Source organism: Aquila chrysaetos, chromosome 2 (assembly GCF_900496995.4).
Source record: "Aquila chrysaetos chrysaetos chromosome 2, bAquChr1.4, whole genome shotgun sequence".
Lineage (NCBI taxonomy): Eukaryota > Metazoa > Chordata > Aves > Accipitriformes > Accipitridae > Aquila > Aquila chrysaetos.
In genome coordinates this window covers 5,175,070-5,201,170 of record NC_044005.1, presented here as the reverse complement: position 1 = coordinate 5,201,170, position 26,101 = coordinate 5,175,070, and the positions used below count along the sequence as shown (strand labels likewise).

At 41.5% G+C, this 26,101-nt stretch overlaps 1 protein-coding gene across 1 annotated transcript in view; it reads right to left on the bottom strand.

Moving 5' to 3' along the window:
* Positions 1–25,732, bottom strand: part of PELI2 (pellino E3 ubiquitin protein ligase family member 2) — an 82,247-nt gene extending 56,515 nt beyond the window's left edge. The window contains exon 1 of the mRNA XM_029999299.2: positions 25,514–25,732. Within this exon, the coding sequence (XP_029855159.1) occupies positions 25,514–25,590 (77 nt within the window). The 5' untranslated portion in view covers positions 25,591–25,732. The remainder of the gene's footprint in view (positions 1–25,513) is intronic.
* Positions 25,733–26,101: the final 369 nt, after the last annotated feature.

Below are 26,101 nucleotides of genomic sequence, written 5' to 3'. Positions count from 1 at the left end.
GAGGTTAAAAAAAGTTAGGAAAACTCATTAGCTGGTTAAAGATACACTTAGTTCAGCTCTACATCCACCACGCTATCCGCAGATTAAAATCATTTGTTTGTAGCCTTGCAGAAGGCTAATAGCCATTCACTGCTCAGGCTGTAAGATCAGTTCTATGACAACCGCTGACTAGGAAAAGCAATGCAGTAACCCAGAATCTTTTTTTTTCTTATCTGTACTTTTTGTATGTGTAACTAACTAGTTAGTGTTACAACAGAATGCACTTGGAGAGCCTTGTATCCTTTCGCAAGCAAATTAGAAATGGGTAGTGGATGAAAGTAAGCGGTCTCATTGTTAAGGCTCTGGAGCACTGCCCTGCAGAAGGCTTAATGCTTACTTCAGGCAAGGATCACCTGGTGTCACACAGAAAAATAGTTTAAAACTTCACATGCACAATGTCTAAATACCGGTGGTCTGAACTGCAGGACTGCTGAATGTTTGTGAGCACAAAAGAACAGATTTAAGGACTGAAATAATCTCAAATTTAAGTACTCTAGAACATAAAGACACCTTTTTTTTTTTTTTTTAAATATACATTTAATACATGATGCTAGAGACACATAGTAAATTAAGAGGTTTTCAGCTGGGCTACAATTGAACTTGTTCTCCCACTTCCATTTTCATAAGGAAGACTACTGTATTTTTCTGGAATATTAAAAGAGATTCCCCAACACAGCAGAAAAACAACAGGAGTAAGTCACTATTACTTCACGCCAGGCCTTCTCATACCTAGAAACTTGTTATTAACCCTACACAAGACAAGAGTAGCACTCACTTAACACAGCGGATCCTCGTCACAAGAGACCAATTGCTAGAAAGACATATCAGTACAATCCACAGGCAATACCAGCCCTCAAAACAGGAGTGATTTGATACTGCAGCTTGAATCTTCCTAGATATATACACATGCTTTCTTTCAAACACACTATATTACCATGAATATGCCAGCAAGTTTTAACTTGCCTGAAGACAACATTCTTTCTACAAGTATTTTTATCTGAAAACCCGAGAAAGCTACAACTCCTTCAGAAATATATATATAAGTAGTATCATCACTAGCTTTATATTCTGTAATTAAAATTTTTTTATTTGTGTAACTGTTAAGCAGTACTGAATTTAAGTAGTTCCACTGAAAGTTAAAGCCAGGCTAGTGGGGTTATTTTGTGGTTTTTTTTCTCATGTTCACAAAACAATTATAACTGGGAAAGGCTACTTGATTTCATTTCAGGTCTCTGTGGGATTTAATTGTCTTTTAAAGAAGACAAAGAAAGAAGCCACTCAAGGTTAAAAAGCATTTTGGAAACTTTAAACAGGAAGGAAATAAAAGCAACATGAAAGTTTAATTCATTCATCCTGATTAGCACTGACAAGTTTTCATGAAAGTTTTCTTTGTGCCAATTTCTAAATTTCATTTGCACAAAAGGGCAGGGGGAATTGAATGGTAGTTTTACTATTTGTTATGCTTTAATTATAGACCTGCAAGTTTTATTTTGATCTGACATTGGTAAAAAGAGCTAGGACAATTACTAGGCTTATGTATGTTTTACAGGTGAAAAAAAATGTCAGAGAACTTGTCTCTTTCCTCTCCACAGCCAGCAGATGCCTTCATTTTTTTCTAGGCCAGGACTCCCAACTTGTTCATCACAAACCAGCCCTCCCCATGGCACTTGGGCCACACCTTTCCTTGCCACTACCTAAACAGTCTACATACCAAATGAACCAGTATTAATGCCATGGGATCTTGTCAGCCACTACAGGACCTGCACCCACACGCTCACCCAGCGTCTGCGTCCCGGTAAGCACACAACTAAGATTGCTCTTGAAGCAGCAGACCCACGTTCATTTCTTGGCAAGTCCCTGCCTTACTGAACTGAGCTGTCCCACAGGACACAGTGGGTTTCAGCATTCAGGAGGAGGAATACAGGCATGGCCACCCACACCTTGCCAAGTCAGCTTTTCTAAACACTGCTACAAGGAGCTATAGCAAGAGAAGCAGCCCTCTCCTATCCTTCATTTTTCTCAACTGTTCCACCAAGCAGTGCCTGGGTGAGCCACGACTGCCTCCTCCCTGGCAGCAGCAGGATGGAACTGCACAGGTAGAGGAGGGACAAGGACTAAGGCCACAAATTCCCCCTCACTGAACACTGGGGGACTCTAAGCTTCCCCATAGCCAACAGGAGCTTCATAAACAGAACAGAAGCTCCTTGTCCAATCTTCCCACAACCCCTCTCCACCAGCATCAGCCCATTTCCCTTCTCCCTGCACCCTTCCAATAGCTCCAGAAGCCTGAGGCACCTTAGGGACAAGCACATTAGCATGCCAACTTTCTGCTTCACAAGATGGACAGCACTACCAAAGACAACCTGCAGCTGGAACTCTCCATCCCACCAAAAAGCCTACAACAAATGTTGTTTCCAACTAATAAAATGAACTAGGAGAAATTAAATTTCACAGAGACAGAATGACCGTTTCTGAGACCATTCTGTTCACATGCAGATCTACAGGGCACTTCTGAAGCTCACCAGATGTTCCAAAACATCAGACCAATGCATGTGGTAAGAGTAGCCCTATACTTTTTCCAAATGCTTCTCAGTGACAGCAATACTGGGACAACTAGCATTATGAAACCTCACGGGACAATTACCTCTGCTGATAGCACTATTCCTTGCAAATAAGGGAGTGGTGCTGGTATACAGGCTATGGGCGCCAGAATTATCAAAGCCAGTTTCCTACATATTTATATCAAACAGTCGAGGACTTTGGTATATAATGAAATGCAAACTCCAATTAAGTTTTTCCTATGGTTGGGATATGTAATGAAAGCCTCTCCTCTGCATGGATTCATGGCTGTCTGGAGAGCAAGACCACACATGCTCTCTCCCACAGTCCGAACACTGCGGCAAGTTCCTATTTTCTACAAGTCTTGTAGGAACCTACTTGACTACTTCAGAGATCATCAACAAGTTTTGAACCATTTGTGGGACAGCTTGTTACACAAGCTTTTTTGTTTTGTTTTGCTTTTTTAAAAGGAATCACGCTTAGCCAGCAGCAAAGAGTAAACAAGAGCTCTGTTATTTAGGACAAGAGCTCTAAAAATCTTGACCTGCACCTTGAAAAGTTAAGACTTCAACTCAGGGAAGTAATCCTCAAAATTAAGGGGAGTATCTACTAGCTACCAGACACAGAAGCCACTGCATGTAGCTCTTTTTTTTTTGTTTGTTTGGGTTTTTTTTGTTACAATGCTATGAAAATACAAACTATCATAGAACTTCTCCATACCTATGCAACCTACCTCCTACAAGACTACAAACTGAACAAGTCAGAATTTTCACAGGTAATATTTCCCCTGGACAAAAAAAAGAGTAATTTTGTTTGCTTTCCTCACCTACTATTAACAGTTCTACTGCACACTTTGTCATTTTTAGATGCAAACCATCCCATTTCACAGACTTAGCTACATGAGCAGATGACGTGCTACAGTTCAGTTGTTAACCATAGCTCACATCTTTGCTGCGCTAAACAGTAAAGCTGCAGAAGTGAAGTCAGGCTTAGTGAATTTTTCCGTTTAAGTACATTCTGATTCCGTATTTGGTATCATCCAGTAGTATATACTCTGCACACATCAAAAATTCAGCTTGTGCTTACACCGTATTTTTACCATTATGGAACTAGCGTGGGCCAATCCTGCTGCTAAAAGCAGCAGTCCCACCTTTCATTTGCTAGTTTGTTCCTGCTACTTCTCTCCCTTGTTCACATGAAGGGGAAACAAAACCAGATTTATGCTTTAAATTTAGTTTTAAACGACATCAATTCCTCGCTCTCCAGTTCACTGCAAAGCCACAGAAGCACTTGTATCAGCAACAAGGGGAAAATGGCACAGAGGGCAGGAGAGATTCCTCTGGAAGTATTGCAAGTCTATAGTTATCATGACATCTACAACATTAGAAGTCTAAAGATACATTATTCACCTTTGCAATATCCAGCCCCAGAGCTTTTCATGACTGTACGCTCAAGTCCTGACTAACTGGAAAGCCCTCTTCTGCTGAAGCATCTAACATTTACTCCCTTGAACACAGACTTAAAGTCACATGCTAGTTTATATCAAAACGCAAACAGAAAGCTTCAACATATGCAACGTTGACAACAAAATAAGTGAACTTTCACCTCCTTTTATGTAATATCACTGCCAGTACTTCATACTCTCTACACCACCCTCCTTGTATCATACTGAACAATTCATTTTGTATCTAGGAGAACTGATGTGCTATTTCAGCAAAAGAACTCAAATGGTTTGGGATTTTCTTCTCTTTTTTTTTTTTTTTTTAAAGACAATATTTATTCCAGATATGTTTTTCTGTATTAGACCTTCATAAAACAAGCAGTTGCTGTCTGCCAATTATCTGAGAATTTCAGTAAAACAGAACAGTGAAGTTATTCTCAAACTTAATCTTATTGGGAAGTCTTGCCAAATAGGAAAAGCAAAGATAAGTAGTATTTCTGTACCAACAGGATAGTACTGGTTTATATTCTCCTTTGAACTCCATTCTCTGGTACTGTGTATCAGTATTACAGATACTAACTCAATATGAATTTAAGTCTAAGCCTACCTCCAGCTGATTATTGCTTGCGTCAATTTCTGTCTCAGAAGCAGCCTACATCACCAGAGGTATTGTTAATTGTCAGCCTGTTCCTGTAGTGAAGTTTTGGCAGTGAACACAAGACTGTTTCTTGAACCACTAGTGTAGTGCTTCAGACAACTACAATAGATTACAACAAAAAACTTTAATTTTGACATTTCTTGGCGGCTGGAAGGAGGATACTGTTGTCCTCGTTGTTATCATCCCCCGGCACTCAACAAGCAGCTCAACAAGCCTAGACTGACCAGAAGGTTCCCTTCTGTCTTCCAAAGACACACTTTCCCCACTGCATCGCATGTACCTTTGGCAAAATGTACAGCTGCTTCCTGATCACAGAACAACAGAAAACAGAGCTAGATGGAACTTCAAGGAGTCACCGAGTTCATCCCCAACTCGAAGGCTTGATCCAGTCCTTCCATGACATTTCTGTTTCAGTTAGTCTGGAAAATCCAGGCCTCCTCATCTTGTTCCAACATCTTTAGAGTTAAAATTCTCCCCATGCATGCAGCAAGGGAGATTCAGGTCAAAGCAAGTCTCCTGCACTTCCTGCCAAATCCACCAAAGAACCTAAACAACCTATTCTCTTTTCCTTTTCACAGCAGGCTCACGTGCTAGAAGATTTGATTCCCATCTGATTTTTCTTTCTCTCTGAAGGAAAACGTTTTAAGAAGTTACAGCAGCAAACTAAAGTAGCCTTGAGTTTTTGTTACTGTAATAACTATAGCAATGAGTAACTCATGAGCAAGCAAAGGGCTTCCATCCTTTGAGTTACAAAAGTCACTGATCCAAGACCTTTGGTTTATGCAACCTTGGAGGAAGTCCTGAATGAAAAACACAGTCCTACCTCAGACTCTGCTGGCCAAGACACCTCTATAGGCATAAATGCTTCCTAATCACTACCAGTAGTACAGCTTAATAAAGGAGTCTTCCTGCAGAGCAAGAAAATCCAAACCAGCAAGTTCCAAAGTACCAAATAATCTCCTCTCTTTCCCCAACTAAAAGAATGTTTTTGCATCTGTGAACTTGATTATCCCTGAGAAAGGTATGTTGGAGTAGTTAACTGTGGCTATAATCAGATTTATTTTTTTTTTTTTGCTTGAGACAAGTGTTTGTTCTTACAACTAGCATCTGTGAAGTCATTTTACTCTCATAAAACACTTTAGGAAATATTCCCTTCTCCAGTACTTTTGGAATACTCGTTGGCATACTGATCAATCCTGTGTGTCCACCCCAAGCCTCCTCTTTCCCAGCACCAAATTTTAGCACTGCCTGCCTAGTTTACTGCTACCTGTACAGTCCTAGAGCCTCAAAGAGGTTGCAGTGGTTCAGGGAAATGCAGTCTGACCTGATAACCCCTATAGTTATTAGGCAGATTTTTCAGAAAGAAGTCTGATTTGTATCACGGGCTAGTGATTAGGGTTTTTGTTTGTTTTTTTTAAGCTACCCTTCAAAAGTTGCTCCTAATTGCTCCTGCTACCATTAGGAACCTAGCAGTCAGCTTGACAGAAGCTGTATACTACACCTATGGTACTTTTACCTTCAAAAACAGCCAGCCTCTTTCTGATCAGAATCAGAAGTGTGGATTAACTGAACACATGGCTAAAAGGTTATGCACACCATGGCAGGGGCGGGGGGGGGGGGGGGGGGGGGCGGAATCTTTCAGAGCCACCTACAACAGATCAGATAAGCTAGAACCTACTTCCCTCCTTCACAAGGTATACAAATTAAGTAGAACCTTATCTACTGAAAACACCACAAGAAATCACATGTGAAGTAGCTGGGGTTCTCCAGGGTGACCTTACTTCTCCTTTAGTGTTCTGGAACAGAACTCGTTGCTATTCTGGTTTGTGGGGAAAAAGCCTATTTCTGAGGGGGAAATGCCTGTTTCTGGCTGCTACGGCCTCCTCCCATTCCCCTCCTGCCCGCCAGGTGATAAAAAGCATCTGGTACACTATAGTTAAGATTAATTCATAGGCTGCTTTTTGAACTATTCCACTCCACACATTACCTCCACTGTCTGCAAGACTACCCTGCTATTATAACAACTGTAACATAATAGTTAAAAAAAATAATCAAGTTTGGTTTAGGGAGAATATTTATAGGAAATACAGCTGACTAATCCTCATGCATCTTTAGCTTACATAATATAGGCAATTCAAGAAAATATACACCTAATCTATACTAACTTCACCCTACACAAAAAAGTTAAAGGATGCTATTGGCTTGCAAATGCAAAATCAATTGTGCAAGAATTGCTTTTAATCAGCTTTATTTACACTACATATCCAGTTTCCTCCAAAATCTCCAAACCTCTCTGCTATTTTGGTACTCTCCCCCTCACTGATGTGGGAAAATAGAGTAGGAAAATACAGAAGCAAAGTAGCAAAATCAGTCAGTCTCAAAGTGAGGGACAGAAGAGTCAGAGCCTTATTACTCTACCTACTTGTAACATAAAAATGACAGAGACCCAGTCAGGATCATAGTTTTGACATTCGTGTAAACTACCTGACACTTCTTCCAGGGTGTGAGGAACTTACTACATAAACTTCTTGTAACTCTCTTTGACCATATTTTTCTTAAGTGGCTTGTTAGTTGCCCCAGATTATTCTTCTGGAAAATCATTTGTTACTTCTGCTTTTGTGAAATCCAAGACAGCAGACCCTTGCCACCACTTTTGAAAGATGTAAGTTTCTGTAGAAGTTTCAGTTGGCTTTACGACCTTAGTTTAACTAAAGAAATTTGAGCTCTTCAATTGCACGTGTTAAAGACAATGTGGAAATAGGTATTTCAAGAGGCAGTAACAGATATTTGCTGCATAGGCTTCTGCAATACAACTATATAAGCAGCACAAGAGTTTGATTAAAAGCTAATACTCTAGAAGAGCCTAAAGGAGCACGCTGATGCAGACTACTAGAGCATCAGGATAAGCTTCAATTAAAGCAGTCAAATAACCTGACAGTTCCAAACAACTTAATAGCTAAAAACCTGTATAGGCAGCCCAGTTAAGCACTACAGCCAGAGAAAGGAAGGATTGTAGTCTCACCTACAACACAGGTTTCTTAGAAGCCTTCCATAACCATGATACTGGTAGGGAATAAGAGCAGCTACCTTTAACAGGAGAGAGAGAAAAAAAAAAAAAAAACAACACAACACCAAAACCCCATATTTACGATATTATTATACCAATTCCAATATAAGTAATATGCCAGAAGAACATTTGAATGCAAGCGGTTTTCCTTTTAGAAAGCAAAGGGTAAGGGAATCTGTTCTTTTACATAATGACTTCCTTAACAATCCTTATTTCCAACATTTTACTGCTCCCCCCAGCATTCATTTAACAAGGAGGCAATTTTATTCAGTGCTTTAAGCCCATCTCCAAAGCTGTCAACTAAAACCATTCACCACTGCATAAAACCAACAATGCTAGTGCACAGCAAAATACAGGGTATAAACTAATCAAGTTCATTTCAAAGCATGCTTTTTATTCTAGCTAAAAGAGCATAAGAGGTGGTCAAAGCACCATGTTTAGAGAATCCTCTTTCCAACCCTAAACCTCTCATACTATAGAGAAATTGCTATTCATCTGAGAACTATCTATAATCTAGCCAAATGCCACTGAAATTGTTTGATACGGTATTCTGTTAAACTAAATACAGATAGATACAATAGAAAGTGAGATCTAACTTTTACTGCGTTCAAAACAAGCCAGATAAACACAAAATCCCTTTCAAAGAAAAGTACTATGCACAGCTGGGTTTTGATGCAAGAGAGAAAGAAGTGAAGGAGGAAGACTGTTTATCCAAAACACCAGAGGCTTAGGATCCACATACTTTTGTCTGGAAACAATTTACAATCTTCTCTTAAATACCAGATCAAAAAAAAAGCTGCAAGTTTCAAAATTAAGACAAATTAGACTTCATATAATGCAAGGGGGCAAGAGACCTCAAAACACGCCTGCCCTGACATACCAAACATGTTCCCAACCTATCTATTTGTGCTTCATACATGCTTGAAGGTGCAAAAGCAAGCTGTTCAAATTTTAGTCTGAGGAATGAACAGTAATAACACCATGTTACATCTGAAACTTCACTACATTAAACATTATGGAGAAACTACATTTGATTCAAAGGACCATTTGGGCCATTAAAAAAAAAAAAGCACAATCCAGACAATTCATTTCCTAAGCAATCAAATGCTTTCCCTAAAACACTATCAAGGACTATTTGACAGTTCACATTTTCATAAGAAAAAGTGATAGCTTTCTTATAACTTCAGCTATCCTCCAAATAAAAGCAGTTGTAATATCATTTTTGTGATTCCACAGACAAGAAGTTCCAGGATGTCTGTTACTTACAGCTTTTTCAAACACTCAAGCATGACAGGAATCTTCTTAGGTTCATTCCAGTATCATTTAGCACAGAGAAGGAAATACAATTTGCATCCATTTTGTGAATATAGGTGATCTCACAGGCAGTGTACTGAATAGAAAGTGAAGCACTCAACTACTGTATCCTGACCTGCAACATCTGTGTCAAATCCTATCTATTTAAACATTCATTTTAGTTTCCCAGGGAAAAAACTGCCTTACGAATGCACAGCTCCCTGTTCAATCCCAACTGCTTAACAGAATCCCAAATGTTTGCCTCGGAAACAGACAATAAAGAATTGGGTTTCCTTCTTCATAGCACTTGCAAGCATTACTGCCTCTCTTAACACAGCAGCTTCCTTAATATCACTGGTGTTGTATTATCATCAACTGCTACAGCAGCACAAGCAGCCAAAGGCAAGATAATCTACTGCACAGCCTGCTCCAAGCAGATTTAGAGCAGGTAAGTAAAGAAAAACCAAAGAATTACCTTTCCACCTTCTGGCATCCAGCAAGATCTAGACGTCAAAAGTTTCCAGATGGAGGTTATTTTAGAGGGCTGCTGCACTAGCACCTAGTTAGACCAGATGTACCAACCTAGCTGAGAATCATTCTCTGGTTACATTTAGCACGTAGTATTCAGTGTGTTAGTGTCAGAGGTTCCTGCTTTTAATTCTTATTCTCCAAACAATATAAATCAGAAAAGAATGGGCTTTCTATGAGGTAGATGTAGAAATAAAACCAGTGAGACAAAGAACACACAGAAGCCTGAAGAACTGCACAGCTCAAAGTCTGGAGAGCACCATGAAGCAATGCAGCATTACACCTAGAACAGCTAGCAAGGAAGCTTAGCAGTACCTGTTCTTTGGTAACAAGTGTGTTATGTGCCCTAAAAACCATACAGGATAAATTATTCTTCATACCCAGTTTTAAAGAACTATCTGAAACCTACCAGATCAGAGTGTGTACCATAAGTACACAAGCATCACAGCACAGCTGAAGCTGTGGCTGGTTTTGTGTGTGTTTTTTTTTTTTAAAAGTCTTAAACCAGAAATTAACAGTGCAGCAATGCAGAGAACTACACTTCAATATATCTTCTTCAGACTTAAAACACTCTGACAACTTACTAATTGACAGCAACCTTGGGTGTTTGCTTTCATCATAATCTATAACAAAGTTAATCAGTCACCTCTAGGCAGGAAAAGATTTTGCAAGGCTGTTAAATGTTTGCTACTGATCAGCAAAACTAATTCTGATCTATACAGCTTTATGACAGCAAAGTGTTTCAGTTCCACACTTTTACCCACAGAATTTTGAGATTTTTCTTCCCCTAAGAGGGTTTCCCAAAATGTTACATCAAATAAACATTGACCCTTCACAGGTCTCAGAATTGAGGTATCTGCATGCAATTACTAAGAATGAATCAAAGTCACAGAAGTGATGTATTCCTAAACTTTTTCATTTGTAAATGCTCAGAGATTCTGATCTCTAGAAGAACCTCATTATACAGCTTCTTGCAGCAACTACTTGAACAAGAGATTCCACACTACTGTTGTCTCCAGATGGGAAGGCACATTGTTCTCAGTGATGCAGCAAGACATGGTTTTATGCAAGATAACTATGTAAGACTGCATTTATATACAGATGCAACCACTGAAACCTTAAAGCCACACTGAAGGCTCTATAGCAGCTAAGTTTCTTGGAGGACCAAAGTTTTCACTTAGCTTATTTGCAGTGGTAATCCAGCCTGCCTACTTCTGGTCACATACTCTACAATCTGAAGTTTCATAAAATTTGCATTTCTGCATTCCAACAGATATTAAGTAATGCTCACAAGTGGCACAATGGTTTGTAGAACAGAAAACAAGTTTAAAACCACATAGAGTTCTCCCTCGAATTTTTTCCTTTGGAAATCCAGCTCTTTCTTAGCCAAAACCCACAAAGACAGTCAGCATACTATTACTATTTTTGTTCACCAGCTTTCAAAAAACAAGCCACCCCATATGTTTCTCTCTATTTATCTAGATTGCTTTGATTTTAAAGGCAAGGATGTCCTATGGGGAAAACCAGACCAAGAAAACAGAGGGTCTGTTTAAACCAGTGTTTCCCAAAGTACAGGCTATAATTCCAAACAGTATTACAGGACTTAGAAGTAGCATTTGCAAGCCAAATGGAAATTCAGCTGTAGAAATAAAGCTCATGAGCCCAAGACTGAAATTGGAAGTGGATTCCCCAGCAAAGCATGTCTGAAAAGAGCTAGTTCAGAGACACAGAAATCAAGTAATCAATTACAGCTGTATGGCTCAAGAGATTCCCTTTTGCCCTCAAGTTTTTATACCTGACATCGTTCTCCATAAGGGCACCTTGGCCATGATACACTGTTTTTAACTGAATAGGGGAGTAGTACGATGCTAAGGAATTTTGCACCCCACTGCCCTGCCAGTGCACTAGTATACGCCTGTACGGACAATCTATGTCCTTTCTATGTGGGTTTTGCAGATACCCGAATTCTTACCTCTTCTCCCTCACCCAGCTAAATATACTGCATATGCATTTTAGAAAATAAAGAGCACATTCCCTTGCTACTCTGTCAATACTTCGGCATTATACCCATATCTGTAAGGTCTCCCACAACTGTTTTACTTTCCTCCTACAGCTCTACCAAAAGCAGAGGAAAAGCTATTGCATTTGCTTCTTATTATGCAGAAATCTCTAAGGTGAGAGATGTCATCGCTCTACCACCTTGAGGGGTAGCAGAAGGTAAGAATGACGTACAGAAACACTCACACCCTGTCAGTCTGTTTCAATATCTTTGTCTGTAAAACTCAGAAGTAAATCTTCTGGAACAAGACTGAAGTCCACTAGACAGGCATTCACATCTGGACAAGTCCCAAACAAACTTCTCCTTTCAGAGTTTTGGCCAAGGACAAAAATCCTCAACCAGGCTATTTTACAACCACTTGGAAAGGGAGACTTTTCACATCCAGAACATTTAACATTTATGTTGAGTAACTAGTCAGTAACTAGAATACTAGTCTTAGTTCTGAACTGAGCTCATACATGAGAGGCAAAAGTATGAGGCTGCTAAACTACATGAGACATTATTTGCAAACCCCAAAACAAAGTTTCAGGTTGTGTTCAAAATGCCTCCAAAAAGCTGGTTTTCCAAGAAAAGCAGACACTTAAGAGTTATTCTTCAGGGACATTTTTTTCCAATGAAAAAGCAGAGATTAACTGATCCAAAGTAAAAGCACATATTACCACAAGACCAATATTCTATACTGAGTGCTTCATGGAACACGCGTCCATCAGGATTTTAGTACCCCAGTAACAACCAGAAAATTTTTCATCCCAAGGCACTGTGCCGACTTGTACATACAACACAATGAACATCTACTATACTGAAGCTTTCTTCACAAACACCTGTGACAGACCTTATGGTGTGGCCCAGGCTGCCACTAGGGGATTACACCGCTGTTGTACATCCAAACCTCTTGCCCATAGTTACTTGCAGTGCCAGAACATCTGTGTCCATTCCCATTCAATCAAAGCTGCCATGCCACCATTACTGCAGGCAGTAGAGGTGAAGCAATAGTAGTGACAAAGAGAACAATCAAAAAACAAGGAGTTTCATAAGCCAGAGAACCCACAAAGCATGATTTCCTCTGGGTACCTGTCTTGCAGTTGGATTCCTTCTTTGTCTACTGAGGTGACAGCTCCAATTGAAACTTTTCCTCAGAGGTGAGAATCATAGTCACACGGATTCCCTGATATCTAACGAGGCAAGGATGTGGAGGGCTCATTCATCTTACAGACTCTCCTCAACAGAGCTCAAACAGCATTGGGAGGCTTTGGAATAAAATCAGTTCAATGACATACTTCATTTCCAGTTACAGACTACAACCTCACCTGTCACTACATCTTTCAGTAAATCACAGCATATTCATCAGAGGCAGATAGAAAATGACTGGAATAAGGAGCTAATAGTACCAGCAGAGTTGAGGATGTGGCGTCCTCCAGCAAGAAGACTGCCTAGACAGCCAGGAGCAGCAACTACCTCAGACATGTGACTTCACGCCGTCTGTTTGGGTCATTACCCCAAAACCAACTACCCTGCTCTGCCTCTACCCAATGGTTGCATTTTACAGTCTCAAAGACGCACCATATCCTTAAACAGTTTATCTCGCACCACTTAAATACAAGCAGTTCTAGAGGCTACAAGAAGTTACCATGATCAATTTGAAACAGGCACCTGTTCAGAGCTTCTCTAGATTTCAACTAGGCTTAATTTATGCCAAGACAAACTGCATACCTGAACAGTCATTACCTGGACTTTTGTTCTTCCAAAGCAAAGAATGATAAAACAAACAACAAAAAATAGGAAGCTAAAAGGTCCTGTCAAATACTGTTTGCTATACCACTTATTTTTTTTAATTTTGACAACAGCTGTCACATTCTGCATAGGTCTGTACCTCAAATAAAACTGTTTCTCCAAAAACGGTCAACAGCGTATGTAAAACCTAGGAGTGGAAGAAGGAAGAAAACAAAAAGTTTAGATTATCCCTAACCAGACCACTCTTTAGACTTAGTAATGAATATAGATGGGAAGTTGCCTTCATTTAAGTAAACAAAAGACTGCTTACAATCACTTACATAGGCTTCACTCAGTTCATACACAAGTAAGAATGATGGCAGGTGCGGGGGGGAGAACATCACTTTGCACATCTGGTTTTAATGAATGATTTGTTGTTTTTACAAATGAATACACTAATTTTCTGGATATTAAAGAGCATCGTACATGTTTACCTGCCAATATTTCTTTTAGTTTAACTCAACTACATGTTTTGCTCTCTTGACTTATGCATGACAAACTGATCTTTAGTGTATTTCTCTAACTCTATATAGCACAAAGCATCACACTTTTACCACCCGACATATTCATAACAAATCTCATGAGTTCACAAAACCGAGACAGCTGTTTTTTCTCAACTGCCATCTCTGCCCAAAACTTACAAATCAGCCCATACTCTTTCTGGCTTGGGTCTGAATAGAGTCTGCAACTGGAATCTAGCCAACCCCAAATCCAGTTCCTTCCTTCCTGCCTGCATTGGCTCCGAAATGCCCAGAGGAGAAAGAGCAAATCACTTTTGCCACAGAAAGATCTGCTTGCCCTTTAACAAAGTATTATTTTACAATTGTTCTCTCTATGCTGAAAGATTTCCACTAGGTAAAGCCTTAATATAAACCAGTCTCCTCCAAGGAGTTTAAGGTGCAAACTAGCAATATACGATCAGAGGCCAATTCCTGGATTGAATTTAAAGTCACATTGTACATAATAAACTAGGAGGGTATGCTGAGCTTAACTTAGAGCTTGCTAATCACTTAAACCCTAGCTTTGCTTACAGAGGGAACTGTACTTTATGTTTTGTAGTTAGTCTTCCTGCATCCTTACATGGAAAGGTATTTGCTATATTACACCAGCCCCTGCATGCTGTAAACTCAAAACTTGCAATAAAACTAGATATATAGCACTCAAGTATTGCAGCTGGAAGTGTGATTGCGCAACCAAAGAGATAAGGCAGGGCTGAGCCAGCAATGTAACAGCAGTATTTTGTGCTCAAATACTAGGAGTAAGGCACAAAACAAAAGTCAAAAGTTAAGGTTCTTTTGCTCTGACAGCAAGCAGACTGTGAAAATACTGCAAACAGTGGCTTATTTATCTCTCAAAGTCAAAAGAAGGAACATATTTAGAGCTTTTGGGAAAGCTCTGTCAAAGTCTTTAAATGGGTGCAGGGGCTCACTACCAAAAAGGGTTATTTAACAAACACTTTTAGAATTATGGGAAAAAATTGCAGTGCACATCCCTAAAAACAAATGAGTAGCTTGCAGTCTGCACCCTGGCACCTTCAGGAAGACACCTTACCTAGGAAAAAATCTCACCACAGTCAGCAAGACTAAAGCATTGCAGCTTCCACAGACACTGCCTATAGAGGCACATTCCTGTAACCTCTAGGAACACCAATACCATCCCAAGGGCAGCTGGCTTGCCAGTAGCCTTAAAAGGCATGTCTCGTGTTTTCAAACTTTTCATTAGTCCAGTGAAGACCAGCTAAAAACAAGAAAGGAGAAAAAAAAAAAAAAAAACACACAAGACTCATCCATTTGGCTATTGCCAAACCGCCTTCTCCAGATTTAGCTCTGATGGAAGAAGTTACTCAGCTGCTCATGTCAACCAAAGTTCGCCTTCTCATAGATCTGCCCTAAGACCAATTTGTTCCATTTGCCTAATCTGCTGGTAGTTTTTTGGCAAAAAACACAAAGGTATGACAGCCCATTTAATTAAATCTTCTAGCAGAATCAGATTAGGGAACACTCTTACAAAGACATCCGCTGTCTCCACTGCTGTTCTGCCAGAGGGGGTACAGACCTGCAGGAAGGCACTGCAACCTCTCCGATCACACACGTGGTTCTGGAATAGGACTTCTGCCCACACCCTACGACAGAAGGGCACACACTAAATTCATTAATTCAAAACTCACTCCCTGATGCACAGTGAAACTATTCCAGCAAATTTTAAGATTCAGAACGTAATTCAAAGTAGGTCTTACACGTCTTTTAGTGGAAAGGTTAGGATGACTACAAGGTAATGAATCCTATCTAGTCTGAAAGATTCCTCTCCAATGCCAAAATGATTTTTGAATCCAAGTATTGGGTTTCACAGCTGCTTGCTCTCAAGAGGTCAAGCATGGACTAGGAGGAAGGCAAGTTGGAAGTACAGCAACATTTTGGTTTATTAGTCAATGTTCCACAAAAAACACAGTCATCTGTGAGATACAGAACCCTGTCACAGGATGTGCAGGGAAGCAGGAACTGTACAGCTCTTAGTATCTTTCAACAGCTCAGTCTTTCCTGTGAAAGAGGGACATACACACACTACTCCTGTTTCAAAGGCTACGACTCCACCATTACTAAATCAGACATCAACAATCAAAATAAAGTCATGCTGTTGCACATGAAGAAATACAGCTGTGCTTATATCAAAGTTTCAGCCCATTAACTTCTGTGTCTAGACTAAACAGTTCTTTCACTCTTCCTAAAGGCACGTGCTAGAGTTTGCACATTTGGCCTCCCATTTATTTGTAATACACAAGAGGAGATTTAAGCTTTTATATGCTTCAATTTGTTTAGTTTACTTGCATACAGTGACTAATTGTCTTCACTGTCAGTACCACTTTGTCTTCATCCATGACATTTGCATGCCTTAAAAGGATACATCTCATAAGTTCAAAGCCTACCTGTTTGTTTAGGCATTACTAAAGCCATCCAGTTTGAAGAATAAAATTGTTTCATGACAGTTTATGAACTTACTGGATTCTAACACAAAGGTAGCATACATATTTGACGGTGAAGAGTAATTTGAGAGCCTATTAAACACATCACTACAGTTGAATATGAAGATTGCCTTCCAAAAGTGTTTATCAGCTAGAAAGACTATTCCAACGCTTCTCCTTTATCCTCAGTTCCTTGAACATAAAGAGGAAAAAGGAGAATTTTGCAACAACGGGGATCAGTTAACATTACAATACTCAAGGGGAAGACCATATTGCTTCTTGGCCTTCTTTTTAACCTACTATGAGCCAGCTATCTCTAATTTTTCTCGCCTGTCCCCATTCCTTTGGGGAGGCAGCACAGTAAACTGACATTTTAAGTTAGTATTTGTCTCACACTGCAACTGGCTGCTTTCACCTCAGTTTAATACAATTAGTTGCTACATAGTAATGTAGCTATATCATAGTTAATATAAGCAATAAATATGACAGATAAACATTAGGTCTTTATTGCCAAACACTTCATAAGGGCATGTGTGGCCTTCGTACCGCTCCCTAGCACAAGCCTTCTGCTACATTAGATTAGGAACAGCCCCACATCTAGTTCATCCTCCTTGAAGCATGCTAGTATTATCTACAGTGAGGTCAGGATACGCAGTGTGCCTAAGTCCAATATTAAAGATGATATTGTTAAACGGGGAACAAAAACCCACCTACAGTAAATCACTTCCAGAAGCACAAACCAGGGCTTGCTTACTTTCCCTCCCTACAGGAGAAACAAATTACTATTGATAGAAGCATGCCTGATAGGCCCTTCAGCAATCAGCACCTTCATATCATGCCTAATCAAATTGAGCTCATCTCAAAACCACTTTGCTTTTAATACAACAAACTCTTCAGCATTGTAGATGTTGTCTGTAACCATTTTCACAACTGCTGTTTATAATATCTTTCATCTATATGACATTTCTGTTGTGAAACAGAGGAAAGCTTTTAGCTGAATTATTCTTTCTTCACCATGAGCTAACAACTGCCGCTACTATGAAGCTGCATGCACACTTCTGACTGACCTCATAGGACTCATATTCTAGCCTTGGAAGAACTGAACAAAACTTTAGTGCAGAACAGCTGCTATTTGACATTTTTTGTAACAGAAATTACACTAATCAGAACAAGTAAAAACTACAACTACACAATGCAAGTCCAGTATCACCTTGTTCACACATCATTCATAATGCATTCATATTAAAACACCGTGTTCTCCTGCCACACAGCCCCTCAGTAACAAGTTTTCAAAGACTGAATGTTTATATTACAACTGCTGAAGCTTTGCTCTGCAAAGATTTCCTACAAGGACCATCTTCTTGTATCTTAAACTCTAATAACGCTACCCAACAAGTGCTGTTTGTGGAAAGGGCAGTAGAAAGATGTTTATTTTGTAGAGTCAGTCAAACCCAAAGACAGGTTACTCATTACTCTTACTGCTGAACTCCCAGCACCACGATGCCTACTCAGACATTAAGAAAACCCCAGAGCTTACTGCCTGCCACCCTTCCCATCCCCCAGTCTTTGTTTAGTTTTAAATGGCATGGCCAGAAGTGCACCCATTATATAGTCATCAACAGTACACAGAGACCCAGCAAGAGAGTACTTGCACAGGAGGTCATATTACAAGGTTAAATGTACAAGTCATCACAGAAGGGGCACATCTGGTGATCCAGGGAGGATGCACAGTGGTGCACACAGCTGAAGAGCTGGGACAGCACTGCTCCAGCTATTCCCCTGCCCTCAAAGCACAGTAATCTGCTGCTTTGGAAGCCCCTACTGCTCTTGACTGTACTATTTGCTTAATATGAGGACCGAGACCTATTCTAGGCCACTGAGTAATAGGATTAAAACAGTCTAATCCCAGATGTTACTTAGAGTTTGCCAGAAGTTATGAATTGGTCCCCCAAACTTTGTGAATGACACTATGATCTCAAGACCCAGTACTAACCTGTATAAAGCTACACCAGCAGACGTCTAAAAAATAGGAGGCAAAGGTAAAAGAGGCATAAAATTCAGAACTGCACCTTGTCAAGAGGGAAACAAGTCATCTAAGAGAAAAACGGGACCCCTTCAACACACTATTAGCATATGCAGGTGATAAAAGTGAAAAATCCGAGGGCACCATTTAGCGATGTATTTATAAAACAAACAAAATGAGAAGCTTTGCCTTACGAGTCTCTGGAAGTGGGCATGCTCTCTATGCCAGCATTCCCATTCCTGTCCCTCAAGGTTTAAGCTTGTGACGAGTCACATGCAAGCTCTTCAGCAGTGACCTTGGGACAGAGCGAGAATAAACATAAGGATATTTGTTGATAAAAGGAAATGCATCCTCAATACAAATGACACTTAGGGTATCAAACAGTACAAGCGGAACAGGATTTGACAGCACAAAGTACACCTGGAAACCAACTAGAGTTTCTGCTTCAAGCTGGGAGCTCAGACTGAATCCTCCTCTACTTCACTTGCCTTGCTGACCACAGGACAAATAAGCCACATTTATGACAGTGCAGAATAACCAAACGCAACTCTAGATGTGTCATGAGAAGCACTTCTGCTAAACATGAAGTAAGACTGTAACTGTACAACATGCTAGAGGAGTCTCCTTTGGGAGGTTTCATAGCCATACTAGTCAGATACTCAAGACAAATTCAGAACCAAAGCACGCGCAGACAATACCACCAGGAAAAATGACACAAGACAACAGGCTGGTTCAGGCTACCTAAACAGCTGTTGCCTACAGGCATGCCTATAGTATTTTGCAAACAGTTGTAAAACTTCTCTGCTGGCACTCTAAACTAATAAACCCTACCTTCAGCAAGGCATGTTGGCTCAGGCTCAGTGCCATACTATGCTCACACAGCTTCTCATTAGCTTAGAGCACAGGAAAAGAAGGTATCAACTTGATACTTGGAGAAGATGCAATGTGCTATCACTACTGAGGAATAAGGACTAAGCAAGTCAGAGAGCAGCATTAGCTCCATAATAAATGAGTATAAACCAGCCATAATTTAGTTTGAACTGGATAATAAAAAGTTCCTGACTTCTTAGGAAAAATCTGTTCTCGAGCAACCTTGTAATCACAGTTGAAAAACAGCCCGCTGTTAAGATGGAGCGTGAAATAGCTTAAGCAAGATGCTGCTTTCAGCAACAAAGAACAAATCTTAATAGCCTAGAAAGTAATTTCTAGGTTTATATGCATATTTTAAAGTAGAACCAAGTGGACTTTCACGGTATCTACTCATTTATAAATTTCAGCTGAAAATGGAAAACTATGCATCCCTGATTCTGCCAAAATAGGAAAGCAGAAGCTATTTGCTTCTACATGAGAAGTGCATCAGTCAAAAGCAACATCTTACATTTCAGACTTGTTTACTCAGAGTGAATGGTCTGTTTTCCATATTTTAAGAAAAAAACATTAAGTCTTCCACTCCTACATGTGTGACCTACTGCCTGTACATGCCAAGGGGATTACAGTTTAACCTCCAGAATGGCACTCGGTTTCCTTTTTATAACAAGCATTAAACATGCAGATGTTCGATGCTCTGATTTGCTTCAACAAATATAGATCTTTAGCTTCTAGAGTTTGAAGTTTCTGTTCTCTGATTTTACATCAGTATTGAGACGCTGTGAATAAAGCCTACAGCTGGATACAAATCTGCACTCTGAGAAAGTCAAAAGTACTCCAAGGATTAGGATAGTCGCAGAGAACCAACTCGAGTATGTTTTCTTTCTTAGCTTAAATGAAGCACAACCTTTGCTCTATCCAGCCATACACAAGCTTTCGCTGAAAAATCCACAAATCTTTCCTCAAATACAATCCTTTCTACTATTTTTTTCTACAATGCAGTTAATGTTCTATTCGGACATAATACTTCTGGTGTTTGATTAATCTACTTGCACGCTCTGAACTGGCACTGATCACATATTCTCAATATGCAGCATGTAAGATACATCGTAAACTAAGCACAAGACATAAAGGTCTCCAAGAAGCCACTGTCAATATCAAATAAAAAAAATAGATCAGTTTCTCCAGAACAGCAGCCTTCCAGCTATGACTGTTGAAGCAAATGATTCTCAGAGAGAATCATAACCTCGAATGTATCTAATGGGTGGCTACCATTATTTGCTACAGACGCTCCTTTAAATGAAGCCTAAAGTACATTTTTAAACAAAGTTCAAAAGCAGAACCCGAGTCACCTGAGCAGTTTCACCAATATATCTACACCATATAGTGCAGAAAATTACAGAAACATTAAACAAAGCTTCAGCTTGATATCAAACAGCAAAACTGTGTAAGTGCAACATAAGTCCCTAGTTTAATGCCGTAGCCAGTACAACCCTCCCTCTGCCTTTGGCCCATAAACAGAAGCAAACAGATATCAAGGACAAGCAGAGATACCATATTGCATCTGCATTTGTCAACACTACTGGAAAACTACATCAGCTTCTTCCTGAACTGCACAGCAAGAGATTAACAAAAGAGTTCCATGAAAAGCCAAACAGATAAGGTAAAAACCGGAAATGTGCTTAAAAAGTAGGAAACGCTTCAGGAACTTTATTTAGCTTGTCAAGGAGGTAGTGGTTAAGGAGCAACTTTGATCAGTCAGAAAAAGCCTGTATGAGAAACAGAAGTCTAGAAATGGAGGTGCCTTCAGATTAACACAAAAAGACATGTTTCAAATCTAAATTTGCTCCAAGTATGAAGTGTTCCATCTATCAGAACAAGTTACCACAGAATTTATCACTGTAAATATAGATGAGACTTTTATTCTATTTTTTTCAAAAGGTTAAATTTAAGCAGAACTACAGCCTGTTTATTTGAGGATGTCCAACAGTCCACATTAAACAAAGCTCACATAACAATTCATAGTGCCTCTAAGTTAACCAATTCATTTATTTTAATGGTTGACTGTGGAAAATTTATACATAAAATGTTGACAGTGATTTCAAAGTGACCACTATAACAACGCTGAGCGACAGCCCTTAGAGGTTTGTCTAGTTAGATAAAAAAATTTATTAGATATTGCAAAACCCATAGGTCTAGGTGACAAAGTCTTCCTCAGCTGAGGACGCACCAGGCTGCACCTCCTTGCTGATGAGTAACTAACAGAAGTCTTTGGTTAGTAAGAAATATTACATTTACATGCACACTCCTATCAGAAACCCAATCCAAAACTCTCCTTAGTATTGGTTGCAATACATCACATTGAAAGTATCTAATGTCAGGTACAAAAACTTCTCACTGCTAGAGAACTCAGCCATTGACTGAAACTTAGGCTTCTTTGGTATTCCTCCTTCCACTTACATCATTTTAATCAAGTGACTTTTTTGAGAAGTTAAAGCTGCCCTTCAACATCACTAAATATTGGAAAAGTCATCCCAAAGGAAGAGAGATTTAATGGCACCAGGCCATTGACACCTGCCTTCACTGAATGCTACCCCACACAGCCAGGGATCAGCACCCAGTGCACCAGACAAAGCCATGCTGGCCTGAATGCCATTATGCCAGAATAAATTATTCACAGTGCAATTCAAACCTGGGGGGGGGGGGGGGGGAAACGGGTAGTGGGAGGAGGTGGACAGGACATACACCTCAAGAGGTTAATTTTGATTTCCCTAGCACAGTTCTTAACTGTAAGTTGCTCTGTATTGCTAACCAGATACCAGACAAGTCAAATGAAGGTTACTGACAAACAACGTACTAATACCGTGACACTCTCTTCAGGTACTTGTTACTGTATTCATTATCTCCTTCAAAACTCCCTTCAGCCCCATGTTCCAAGAAATATATAATGGGCCATTATATTGACAGGACTGCAAATAAAGCTTCCCCCCCCCCCCCCGCCAAAAAAAAAAAAATTAGAATATGAATGTTTCTGCTTCACCAAGAAATCCATAGCCTTTTGTGAACAGATGATGCTACAAGCAGACATACACAAGCAGATTCACAATCAAGCAGATGATCTCTTCTTTACCAGCCATCTTGACCTGCCTGGCTTGATTTACATAAACCATCTTTATTCTCTACAACATTGATTATGTAAACCTCGACAAAATCTTAACCAAACATGCACTGCCACATCACTGAGGGTAAATATGCAACGGACTGCTGGGATAAGGTTATTAGAAACGTATTTGCTGACTTATAATGACTTGACTTCAAATGCTTTAGGCTTTACCGTCTGATCACATTAATGATCAGACAAGCAATCACAACTATTGGAGACAATACAGGAACATGTTCTGGTGGGAGAACTACCTACTGCCAAAAGAACACCCTCCCCTTGATTTAAAGGTCAAGTATACAACAATCCTACTTTAATACTGCTAAGACAGAGTAAGAGCAAAAGATAAAGGGAAAGTTTTGTCATCTTAAAAACAGGACTCACAGCAGTTTGCCAAGTATGCCAATTCCTTTGTTCATCATCCTTTTCACCACCTAATTTAAAAGTCTCACAGCTCAAGACAGAAGTTATTCATCAACATCACAACCAATGCTTTTTTTTTTAAACCACACCGTGTCTCAAAACAACTTTTTTTTTTTTTTTTTTAAGCTAGCTGAGGTCACTCTATCAATTTTAATCAAGCAGTTGTAATGAGAGCTGTGATGCTACGCTTCTGTCTGTCCATAGGTCTCAGTTTCACTCTGGGGAGGAGAGCAGATTTACATTGTCTTACTTAAATGGAACTCCAGATTACAGGACTTTAATACAAAACAGGTATTAAGAATTTTTTTTTTTTAAATACTGAACAGATGCTTAAGCTGTCCCAAGCATTCCTAATCACAAATGTTGAGTCACCAAAGAAAGAGAGAGAAATCTTTGTATTATTTATGGCACTACATACAACATTTAAGACATCTCTGATAGGAAATGCAGTAATCAACTCCTAAAGTATCAAATGGATCTTAAAACCCCAATCTTCAGTCCAAAAATGGAAAGCATAGTTACTGAAGTCACGGCATTTCCTGGACTTCTTCCATCATGTCTACCTATTTCTACATCACATCCACCAAGCACATTGTGTCAGTAGGCTGTGACAGCCAATGCCCTATTGTTTCAGTGTTGCCCACAGAGACATATTGGCCAGAGAGATTCAGCTGCTCGTCTGCAGACTTCTTGTTCGTAATCGTACTTACAAGGACGAGAGGATTTGTTTGCTTTTTTAGTACATGTAACACCCAGAAGATACAACCTCAGTAGTTTTAGAGAGCAGCTGATACTCAAATAACAACTAAACTCAGTCATACAAAGTTTATTTAAATTTTATTGGCATGTTTCAACACACAGCAGTGAAGATCAAGACCTCTGGCAGAACCGATAAGCTGAGATCAATGCATCTCCATATTAAAGGAAAAGCACACCAGAATTTGCTAGGTGAAGATCAGAGCCAAAACATTTCATACTTCTGTGCTTTCAACTGCTGCTAAAAATAGTAAAGCAACAGAAAGGAAAATGCTTCCAGCTGTGCACAAAAAGCCTCTGCAGCACAACATCAATTTATGCACTCTAATTTAATTAAAGATTCAACATTATACTATGACTTTATTGTTAGAGACAGTGTTGCACAGCTGAGGTTACCCTCCATTTCCACAACTGAAACAGTAAGAAGGTTTCTTTATTAAATTTAGTTTGATATGGGTATTTCTCCCAAATCAAGTTACTCGACTTAAATTCAAGTCTTTCAAGTGCCAGCTATGCCACGTTCATGGTAACAGCTGTATCTTATTCCACGGTAACTGTACCTTGACCTAGTCTCGTGATAAGAAAGATTTAGCATCCCTTAAGGAAAAAAGGTACACCGTTGGACACATGAGTACCCAGTCTCGACTGCTCTTTTTATCTGCTCCCAGAGATTCAGACAGTTATTCTGCAGAGGTGAACACAGTTCTTTGTGAAATGACTTGGCCAAAACAAAACAAAAAAATCCCTAACAAACCAGCATAAGGTTTTCTACGACCCTGCAGCAAATACGTAACAGATTCTGGGGGAGGCTGAATAACGCAGCAAGGCTGTAACTGTTCCGCTTCACGGCTGGCTTGAAACCTTTCTAATGTATTTATTATTAAAAATTATTCCATTAACCATATGTTTCTACATACTAAACTATAAAAATTAAGCATCTCTTATAAGGTTCACAAGGGCTCTCAGCCAGCACAGCTTAGACGCTTCTCCCTCATCTGCTTCTACGGTGTTCAGCAGAAAGGCTTCAAGCTTTTAACAGCAGGGCAAGAACATAATACCAAGCGGATTACTTTAAGATCCGTATCAAGCTGAGAAAATAAACATTTCCACCACGAATCTGAATATAAGTGCTTCACCCTCCTCCCCCCACCCCCGCCTCTCCTCCTAATTCCAAAGTCATCTCCCCTGCAATCTGCAAGGAGGACGCCGTCTCTCGGAGCGAGGGGAGAAACCGCCAGGGAGAGCTCAGCCAGCGGCTGCGTCTCCTTCAGCACCTGCGAGCGGCACCGGCGGCAGGACGGCACCCGGGGGCGCGGAGGAGTGTGTGTGTGGGGGGGGGGGTCTCCCCACGGCCTCACCCGGCACAACTCCGCACACCGCCCCCCCCGCCTCACCCCGCACAAAGTTTGTTTCCAACCCTCAGGCCCCACGGTCACCGTGACCGACAACCCGCCGCCAGCAGCCTTCCCCCCCCCCCCCACCCTCCCGCCCCGCGAAGAGCCCCGAAGCCGCGGCGGGAGGAAGGCCGAGCCGTCCTCTCCCCTACGGGCAAAGTTACCCGACAAGCGGCCGGCCCCCACGCAGCGGAGCGGGGGGGGGGGCGCGAGCGGGGGACCCCCAACGGCCGCCCAAGGCGCGCGAGCGGGCGCCGGCGGGGGAAAGGCGGGAAGCGGCGCGCGCCCCCCCCTCACACACACACACACACCCCGCCCCCCGCCGGGGGTCTCGCGCCTCCGAGCGTTACCTCAGCGGGGAGAAGGCGGCGGGGGCTGAGGGGAGGAACGGGAGGGGATGGGGGGGGGGGGCACTCCCGCCGCCCCCCCCCCACCTCCCCGACCCAGTTCGGGCCCCCGCCGCTCTCTCCGCACCCCACACACCCCTCCCCCGGCGGTGTCCCTCCACAGCGCTCACCCCAGCACCACCAGCTCCCCGTACTTGACGGGCTCCTTGTTAGGCGCGCAGTGCTCCTCCTGGCTGGGGGAAAACATGGGGCCGCCGCGGAGTCAGTCACCCGCCGCTACAGTCCCATCCGCCGCTTAGGGAGGGGAGGCGGGAAGGGGAGGGGGGGAAACGACGGTCCCGAGCGGGCTCCGCGCTGCGCCCCGCACTGAGCCGCCGGCCGCCCGACAACGGCCACTACACCCGGGGGAGGGAGGAGGAGCGCCGAGGGGGACGTACCAACCCGCCGCGGTAGGGGGCGGGAGGAGCAAAGCGGCGCCCGCCCGGCTCACGCGTGGCCCCGCCCCCCCCCCCGCTTCCATTCACCGCCTAGCTGAGAGGGCGCGCCCGCGGGGGGGGGGGGGGGGGGGGCTCCGCCCCTCTTCTTCGCACCCTCCCCTCTCCCCCCCCCCCCACCGCTAGCAAATGGTACGGCCTCGCTGTGTTATGTAAACATAGAGTAAAGGGGACGGGGCCGCTCTTAAAGGGGCCGCGCCCCGCGGAGGGGGGGAGCGGGGGGCGGGGCCGGCCAGCACGCGCCTGAGGGGGGGGGGGCTCTGG